A 9,295-nucleotide genomic window follows, 5' to 3' on the forward strand; every position below is an offset into this window, starting at 1 on the left:
TTTCTATTTTTGGATAGAGTTTTTAAAATTAGGTATGAAAACCAGTTTAGGAATATTAATAATGCATATTTGGGCACTTTGAGTTGTATTTTAAATACATGAATTAAATTTTGAATTAAATTGAATTTAGCCTAGACAAAATGTTAAACGTGTTATCTTGTGCTAGAGACTATTTTTATCTCAAATAGTTCACTTCAAACATTTTATTGTATAAAAAAAAAAATCGTGGACAATGACGCGGTGACCGTGGTACGCGCATGCGCACTTGCTCTCCACGCAGCCCGCGCCGGTGGTGAATGCAAGTGAGAAATTCAACTGCGTGATCTGTGAAGCAGCCAGGCGGAGGCGGCGGTACCAGCCTTCGAAAGAATTTCGCCTCGTATTTGACATCCAAGCGGACACAAGGTGACTGGGGAACAAGTAAGAAGGCTTAACCGTATTTCTCGTCGCATTTCTGGGCACATAATTGGCGAAAGAGACCGTTTCGGGGACGCATCAACATCGTAGCTGGCGTGGTGCCGCATGTCGGCTTTTGAGTTCAAAACAAATGTGACGAAGTCGACAACACAGTGTTGGTTGAAGCTCTTGGCGGAGGTATTCGTGTCTTTGCTGATGTGTGTTATTATGTCGCTCCCTGCTTGGAGCCTTGAGGTGGCTATCTGGTGTCGTGGTTGGGAAGTTAAATGCTTTGTGTTCCCACGCCGCCGCGCTCCCACGGAGAAAAAGTATGGAGAAGTAAAGGCCTAGCGCGAGGCCCCAGCGCGCTAGCCTGAGTGACAGCTGCTCGGCCAATCAGAATGGTTCTCCCCGCCGATGTGTGACTCTTTCCACCAATCGGATGTGCGTATATCTTGACGTAGACAAAAGGGTTTTCCCGCTACGCCTGCTGGTTATAAAAGACCACTGTACTATAAAGTATCATGCCCAGATCTACGTGGTGGTAAAAAGCATATTAAACAAGTGTATGAAGTAAAACATTACGTTTAAATGATTCGATGCTTGAGATATTTAAGATATGTGAAGAATCGTGTAGGCGCATACAGTTTTATATAATGGCGCAATGAAATGATCTCATAGATCATTTGTAACGGATTACGATTTTAATGAGTCATTTTGTCGTGTCATCGTGTTTGTTTTAATGGTCGCTGCATCCCCCCAAGCATCGTTTCCTGTGTCTGCCTTGGTGCGGTTATGTACTTCCATTGCTATGCTGATAGTCGATCACGTTTCAAGCTTCACGTAAACGTTACGTGATCGACGGTGTGCGCTTGACGGTGCCGGCCACGCACTGGAGCCGTTACCATTGTCTCCTATTGTGTCTGAACGTGGGATCGGCTGATCTGCAAACACGTGGGCCCAGAACCGTGAACATATCCGGTTTGTAGCTTGAATGTGCAGCGTCGCCCTTTAAGCACGCCCAGACGGCTCCATGAGAGTTTTTTTTTTTTTTTTCTATAGTATATGTATCAGATTTGAATATGAATAATGGACCCTTATGGTTGAATGATGGTCGACACGTGCTGCTATTGGAACGTGCTGCTTGCTTACTACAGTTGATTATAAATTCATTCATAAAGCTTAGGGGAATGCTGATCCCGAATCTGAACAAGAATGCTCATCTCATTACCATTAAAGGGGCCTGGCTCACCTTAGCGTATTTCCTCCTTCTGTATCATCTTCTAAATGTGTGTGTGCTTTGTCACGCTCCTGTTTTCCCCACACAGAAGATGCTCAGTACAGATAACGGTGGTAGTGATGATACTAAATTCTAAATAGTGTCATTTATGAGTAGTATAGTTTTGGAATAGTGCCTTTATGGGTGGATGTGTTTGTTTGTTGTGTGTGTCCAGGAAGAGAGCCTTGATGTGGGCAGTATGAGTAAGACGCCCCCTAACAGAAGAGGGATAACATTTGAGGTGGGAGCTCAGCTCGAGGCCAGAGATAGCCTCAAAAACTGGTGAGTCATGGCCTCATTCATTCCTTTCCATCCTTGAAACTTGCCACCACTTTCACTTTAGTGTTTAGTTGTTGTACTCTCCATGCCAACCTTGTATGGAATGCAAAGGTCAAACACAAGCTGTTCTGTGGTACAGATTGTTTAAAGGAACTTCATTGGTGCATGCAAAGTTTTTATTTAAGGGGAAATGAAGTAATACAATAATATGTTCTATGCAACCGCCCTAATGTAAACACGGCATTCTGATCATCATTTGCCTTTGTGGAATCTGAATTGAGCAGCAGCATCCATCCGTTTTTGTACATCTCAGGGAGCGGCCATTTTGGCCCTTGCTGTTGACTGAAAGTGACATCACAGTTGCTCAGGTAACGACCAATCACGTCATGCGACATTCGTAAACTGAGCCCTTAAGCCACTGTGATGTCGTTTTCAGTCGACAGCAAGTGGCAAAATGGCCACCCCCAGAACAGGTGACCTTTGCCACTTGATTCAAATTCCACAAACGCAGTATTTATCAGAATTTGTTGTTACAACCTTCTACTTGTACCCGCAACTTTCAAATAATAATGTGAACTTATTTTCTTTTTGACTTTTGTTGCTCCCTAGGTATGCTGCCAACATAGAAAAGATTGATTACGACGATGAGAAAGTACTAATTCATTACCGTCAGTGGAGTCATCGTTATGACGAGTGGTTTGAGTGGACAAGTCCCTACCTGAGACCCGTAGAGAGGGTCTCACTGAGGCGTCAAGGCTTGCAGGACGACGCTCCCGTGCCTGTAAGCCAGTCTCTCTTTTTTTTTTTTTAATGCCCTTTGATAAATTGGTTGGCTCTTGAAAGTGGTATTATTTACTTTTCTATGCCTTAAGCCATAAACAATTTTGGGGGGTGACAAACATGACACTGACAAGCATCACTTATTCATACAGACTTGTCTACACCTTCAATGCTCCCCAGAAAGAAAAGATCGGCCGCAAGGATCCATCCGATCTTGAATTGCAGTACTTCAATGGTGGACTGAAATGTTTCTCTTTGGTTTTGCCAGGGTTTTCAAGTCAATGACAAAGTCCTGGCAAGCTGGTCTGACTGCCGTTTCTATCCTGCAAAAGTCATCTCGGTCAATAAAGATGGTGGGTGAATTCAAAAATGTTTTTTGATATGAATAGAATGAAATAACTTGCAGTTTTAAAAGTCAGTTGTTTATATTACAGTGTCTTATACTGTGAAGTTCTTTGATGGCGTCATCCAGACAGTGAAAGGAATACACGTGAAACCTTTTATTAAAGAGGTGCGTGTTGAATAACCGTAGCCATCGTCCGTTGCTACCCAGCTATCAGTTGCTTTATCCACTCTGTTTGCTCACAGAGAGGCGCGGGAAAGTCTCGCAGTTCGGAGAGAAACATGGTTCGGAGAGTCCCGAACCGCAAAGACCGGAGACCTCCGGTAAACGGTGAGTCGCGGAACAAGAGGGCCCGACGCAGCACCTCCGACCAGGAGAACGACAGTAACAGCGAAGAGGAGGAGCGGGAAGTGAGGATGGTGAACGGCAAAAGCAAGAGAGCAAATGGTAAAATGGAGGCCTCGCCCACGCTGAAACAGGCTGAAGGGAAATCGGGGCAGTCGGAGCAGAAGAAGCCCGCTGCTGCAGAAGACGGCGGCAGCCTACTTACAAATGGCGCCAAGGACTCTCATGACGACAAATGTCATGAAAATGGAGATGTAAAACAGGAAGAGGAGGAAGTGGAAATGGAGGCCAAGCCACACAGTGACTCAGCCAAGCCATACACGGAAGTGCCCGATCAACCGGAGCAGACGGCCGCCCAATCCAATGGAGATTTGGAGCAGAAACCAAACGTAAAATCCGAGAGGTTGCAGCCTGATGTGACCTCCCCGCCTCAGCCTGTCAAGCGTAAGTCTGTCAAATTATCAAGCAAAAAAAGCTTCTCCTTGAAAATGATGTGCAACAAAAAATAATTATGACTAGACATTATATTGGGGCGAGAGAGAGTCCATTCATGATTTTCCCTGCTTTTTACAGCTGTGAGGAAGCAGGGATTCCACAACCCCAACAGATTTAGCAGAGAACCACGTAGGTTATCTTCTTGAATGACGAGCACTTGTTTGCCTAGGCGCTCCCTGACTCGTTCCTGACTTGTGCTTGCTCCGCAATGCAGTGTACAGGGTGATCAAAAACCAGCCTCCCCCCGTACTTTCCATCAACCTCGACCACAACCCCTTCAAATGCAGCGTCGCCGGCTGCGCCAAGTCCTTCCGCAAGGCCAAGCTGCTGCATTACCATATGAAATACTACCACGGCGAGGAGCAGCCTCCGGAGGCAGAGTGCAGCCCCACGAGAAGCAGCCACGGCAGGTCGGCAGAGAAACAGGCCACGTGCGGCGCTTTGGATGGCCCAAAGAGAAGACGAACCGTTTCTGCTTCAATGCGTGAGTTTGATTTGTCCTGATGGAACAGTAAAGCATATTGCTCCATCTCTGCATACGGACCCTTTACATTTTTTTGTAGACTCAGTAGCTGCCGCTGCGGCTACTCGGGGCGAAGTGAAGGCTGCGGGCAGACGCACTTCGGCTCCCTCTGCAGTAGGGACGCATGGCCATCAGCAGAGGGTGCTGCTAAGGGAGAAGAGCAAGGAGAACCAGCTTGGCAGCAACGGATGCCAGCCGCACGATCAAGACTCAGACAAGCGTGGCTTTGACGGTGGTCAGTAACAATTCCCAAACGACTATCTACTTAGTCTTCCGAGTGTCAAAAAGCTGCGTTTGATCCCTTGCTAATTTGCAGATTCATGCCATCGCTAGTCTTTTTGTTTCATATCTTTGTCCCAAGAAGCTATGTTGAACTGAGGTTGAGAAGCTTCATATAGTATTTTGCTGCCATCTATTGGCAAGGCAGCAACTATGCGCAGATAACGGGGGAAAACGCCCATAAAGTTGAAGTTGAATCGGACAAATAAAGCCTGCAACCTTTCCAGGTCCAGTCAAAGATAGACCAAAAGAAAAACTCAAACAGAAGGACTTCCTTCGCATTAAGCTTAAGAAGAGGAAGAAAAAGAAGACAGCTCAGTCCGGTAAGAAGGGATTGTGCGCATCAAGCCCCGTCCCATCTCGTCGCATCGCTGCTGCTTTGCATGTGCACTCGCTGTTAAACTGCAGAAGTAGCTTGTCTGCAAAGTGTGAAGCCCTCCATTTTGTCTTCTTGGCATGGTTGCTGCCGTGTGTGTTTAAAGTGTTACATGTGCCACTCGGCCAACCCCATATCTTAGCAGGAACGGCCATGACCAGTTTGATTCCATGACCAGTCAGCACTGGCAAAATGATAATGACTTACTCAAACACAAAGTCCGACATTGTTAACTGGAATTCACTGCCAGCGAATTAAAATGACGTCGAGATATGTAAATCGTCAATAAATCAGAATATCAATATCACATGTCATGATGAGCACTTGGGTAGAGTTATTCATTCAAGAATCTCCCACCATTGGAGTGTCTAATGCTTTAACTGTACTGTATTAACTGTTTCTAAATATTTGTTGACAATCTCAAAACAGCGTCTCCTTAATTGTTCCAGAAATGTGTGCCTCCCCCAAATGGACATGTCAACTGAAATTAATCTTCCAACTGTGTTATCTACATGTGCTTTCCCCTCCTTCCCTGTATTAACAGACTGCACAGATACTGAGGAGAATTTTGACTTCTCAGTATCGTGCCCTCCACCCAAATTGCAATTGCCATTCAAATATGCCCCCTCACACAATTACAAGCGTGAGGCCTACCGCTGCAGGCCTGGATACAGCGACTCGGTGCAGATAAATGTGGATGGTGGGTATCTGACCGTGTGTGTGTGTGCGTCTACTTTGCACATTGTGTCTGTGTGACTGTTCATGGCTTTCTCTCCTGTCCCATTTCTGCTATAGCCATCGTTAGCCGCATCACATCTGAGTTTTCCTAATCTTGCTCATGTAGTGCACAGCAAACCTGTCGACGTGGCCGCTCAAATGTACTGTTGCTTGATTAACTGCTGAGCAGTTCTTTACTCGTCGCTTTGTCAAGTATTCCACAAATAGCTCTGCAAGTACAAACAGTTATTGGACGAGGTTTAAATAATGACATTTATACTTGTGATTATGAAGGAACTCCAATTCTGTGCTTTGTCCTTATTTCTGTAGATGATGATAGCTTCAGTGACTGGTCCACTGACAGCTGTGGGTGGAGTGACGAGGACTACGGTCTGGATGTGGACGTGACAAGTCCCCCTTTGAGCATGGACTGTGGCGCTGACGGCAACGACCAAGAGATCGTACGGTGCATCTGCGAAGTGGAAGAGGAGAATGACTTCATGATCCAGGTCCTTCTTTAGAAATGTATACTGAGTTCGATTTTCAATGATTTTCTTTTGAGTGTTTCACTGTGTCCTCATCTTGTCTTGCAGTGTGAAGACTGTTTGTGCTGGCAGCATGGCACGTGCATGGGCTTGCTGGAAGACAATGTCCCAGATAGATATGCTTGTTATATTTGCAGAGACCCTCCAGGTGAGAGGACTATTTGAGTCACATCACTGCAGTCAAGCAGGGATCTCAGACTTGTTGTCAATGTTCATTTCCAGGCCAGAGGCAGAGTCTGCGCTACTGGTATGATCGCGAATGGTTGAGCAACGGCCACATGTACGGCCTGTCCTTCTTGGAAGAAAATTATTCCCACCAAAACGCCAAGAAGATCACCACCACACACCAGCTGCTTGGAGATGTGCACCATGTGGTGGAGATTCTCAATGGACTGCAGCTGAAGATGAACATTTTACAGTGAGTCCCATGAAGCTGTTGGAGTTTTTTTTTTGTGGCTAAAAAGTAGAAATTGACAGATGGCGTGCCTCTTTTTTTTTCTCCCCAGGAACAACACACATCCTGACCTGAAGCTGTGGCGGCAACCTTGGAAGAGAGTTGCTCGGCCACCAACTTGCTCAGACTCTTATCGGGGAAGCAATGCGGCTCCCTCTCCTGTCTCGCCTGATGAGGACATGAGTCGGGGCGAGATCTTGATGTCCAACGCCCTAGAAAAGCTGAGCCGGGCAGCCGCCTCCGCCTCGTCCTCGTCCAGCTCCTCGTTCCCGTTCCCGTCGTTCCAGGACTCGTACATCATCAGTGAACACTGTTACCAAAAACCACGAGCCTACTACCCAGCCGTGGAGCAGAGACTGGTGGTGGAGACCCGGCAAGGCTCTGAGCTCGAGGACAGCATGCGGAGCACCGAAGAACTACTGGAGCGCGAGCAGCGCTTCGGCGGCCTGCTGGAGACGGACAAGCCCAAATCCATTAGCATGAGCAACAAGGTAAAGAATGAATCCAGATATTCTTTTTGTGCTTCTTGTGTGTATTGCGCAATAAAAGCCCTTTTTTGTTGTTGTTGTTATACCTTATCCGACATGATCATCTCCAGGCTCCATCTGGGGGCTCTTGGCCTGGCGTTGAAATAAAGAGCGAGGTTTGGAGTCATCCTGAAGAGTCTTCGGATAACTGCAAGACACAACAACAGTGGCAGCTCAACTTGCTGGATCACATAGACGCCGTTCAAGATGAGGTCTCGCACAGGATGGACTTCATCGAGCGAGAGTTGGACGGTAAGACCTCCACTGGCCTTAATTGACTTGAAGTTTAATCAGAAGATTGGAAAATCCCAAATCTAAGACATTTGCATTGAATGTACCTAACTAAGCGTAATTGTGCTTGTATGCAGTGCTTGAGAGCTGGTTGGACTACACGGGGGAACTGGAGCCTCCTGAGCCGCTGGCCCGTCTGCCTCAGCTCAAACACCGCATGAAGCGGCTGATGTCGCAGCTGGGGAAGGTGCATCAGCTCACCCTGTTGAGCTCCACATGAGGGCGCCACGGAACAGCAGTGGTTGGATTCTCACGGACGGAGTTTGGCAGCAAGACTTGATTTGTCCGCAGCCGCTTCTCCTTCCTTTCAGGGTTTTGTGTGGTGAATTCAGATGCTACAGCCACTGACATCCTTGTATGGAAAGTCAGCATTATGAATCAGGATTAAACACAATGAGTAACCTCGTACCCCTGCAGGAGAAAGTCCGTTGGACCAGATTACACAATGGTTCCCATGCAACTTGATGGTCGATGCCTTTCGTCTGCCTGTACGGCTAAAGGTGGCTTGTAATTCTCTCAGTGCATAGTGCATTACACACAAGCTTTATATTCAGCTTGCAGTTAAGTTCCGTAAACAAATATGAAAATATTTTCGAACATGTTTAAATATACGTTTCCAGTCGTGCTTTTTAACTGTCTCTGTTTCCGTTAAAAGGCTTGATCTCGACGGCACCCAGTATGTAATGGCACTTTACAACCAGTCTTGACAAACTGACTTTCTTTTCTTCTCCATCGTGAAGTTGTTTTTGTCTTCAATCTTAAGTTTGGTTTTCAACTTTTGAAATGAAATGAAATGAAAAGCGTGATTATTGTTGCGTGTTGAATGGTTGCGCTTCCCTCCAGTTAGTGTGCCACTTTTGTTTACTTTTGTATTTGTTTATCAGTCGCAGTATTCCTCACTACCACTGTCTCTGCATTATTGTTGCTGTACCACTTGACGGTCCACTGAAGACTTGTCCCCGACTGGATCTTGTACTGTTGCCCATGACAAATACGGTTTTGACGAGATGAAATTGTCTTCTACTTTAAATTTGTTACACTTGTTTCTTTACAGTACTTTGTAAATATGTCCATCTAAATGTGCTTTTCTTTCCTGAAAAAAATCTCTACACAGATGTCCTAAGCTACTGTACTGTCTGGCATAGAGCAGGGAAAATGTTGAACGATGCAAAGAAATCTGCTGGTACATAAATAAACCATCATTAGTAACCATGTTAAGCTTTGTCCGTAATTAACTCCCCCCCCCCCCCCCCCCCCTCCCATCTTGTTTATCCATCTGGCACACTGTCACTAAATTAAAGTTGCATCATCAGTTTTGATGTAACGTGTTTTCTTAGCCGATTTGGCCTCTTGCACAATCGGATCAAAATTGGTGGCAGCATTCTGTGACTAAATGTTTATAGTGCTGGACACCAGCAACAGGACTGAGTCCTTTTCTGCCCAAGTGCCGCTGAGCTTGGCGATCGTGCTCATCGACTAGTGGCTGGGGACACAGACAAGCACATCATAACAAATTGCGTGCAGACCTGATATGATTCCATCATAGCTGATTGGAGCGGTTACATAATACGTTGTAGTTAATCGTTTTAGTTGACCGGCAGAACAGAAGGACTTGTCCATCCACATATTCGTCCTGTTTCTTTCAAATCACTATTATTTATTTATT

General features: G+C 46.0%; 1 protein-coding gene across 5 annotated transcripts; it reads left to right on the forward strand.

Annotated features, from left to right (window-relative positions):
- Nucleotides 1-272: 272 nt before the first annotated feature.
- phf20a (PHD finger protein 20, a) lies at nt 273-8,847 on the forward strand. Of its 5 annotated transcripts, none has more exons than XM_061291390.1 (17): nt 273-405; nt 1,851-1,957; nt 2,564-2,735; nt 3,003-3,087; nt 3,169-3,245; nt 3,323-3,866; nt 3,996-4,046; nt 4,132-4,401; nt 4,481-4,675; nt 4,947-5,042; nt 5,640-5,795; nt 6,143-6,321; nt 6,406-6,505; nt 6,580-6,775; nt 6,864-7,302; nt 7,410-7,590; nt 7,707-8,847. In XM_061291390.1, the coding sequence occupies exons 2-17, from the start codon at nt 1,875-1,877 to the stop codon at nt 7,847-7,849; spliced, it is 2,967 nt and encodes a 988-aa protein (XP_061147374.1). In that variant the 5' UTR covers nt 273-405; nt 1,851-1,874; the 3' UTR covers nt 7,850-8,847. The 5 variants fall into 5 exon arrangements, with proteins under 5 accessions (XP_061147374.1, XP_061147373.1, XP_061147376.1 ...); XM_061291389.1 differs by having other exon boundaries at nt 277-420; XM_061291392.1 differs by lacking the exon at nt 5,640-5,795 and having other exon boundaries at nt 277-420.
- Nucleotides 8,848-9,295: the final 448 nt, after the last annotated feature.

This window comes from Syngnathus typhle, linkage group LG11, assembly GCF_033458585.1.
Source record: "Syngnathus typhle isolate RoL2023-S1 ecotype Sweden linkage group LG11, RoL_Styp_1.0, whole genome shotgun sequence".
Taxonomy (NCBI): domain Eukaryota; kingdom Metazoa; phylum Chordata; class Actinopteri; order Syngnathiformes; family Syngnathidae; genus Syngnathus; species Syngnathus typhle.

Bases quoted from the DNA above. Each gene is read 5' to 3' on its own strand.
- phf20a (XM_061291390.1), top strand. From the start codon at position 1,875: ATGAGTAAGACGCCCCCTAACAGAAGAGGGATAACATTTGAGGTGGGA. The intron at 3,246-3,322 runs GTGCGTGTTGAA...GTTTGCTCACAG, and splicing joins TGAAACCTTTTATTAAAGAG to AGAGGCGCGGGAAAGTCTCG. The intron at 4,402-4,480 runs GTGAGTTTGATT...ATTTTTTTGTAG, and splicing joins AACCGTTTCTGCTTCAATGC to ACTCAGTAGCTGCCGCTGCG.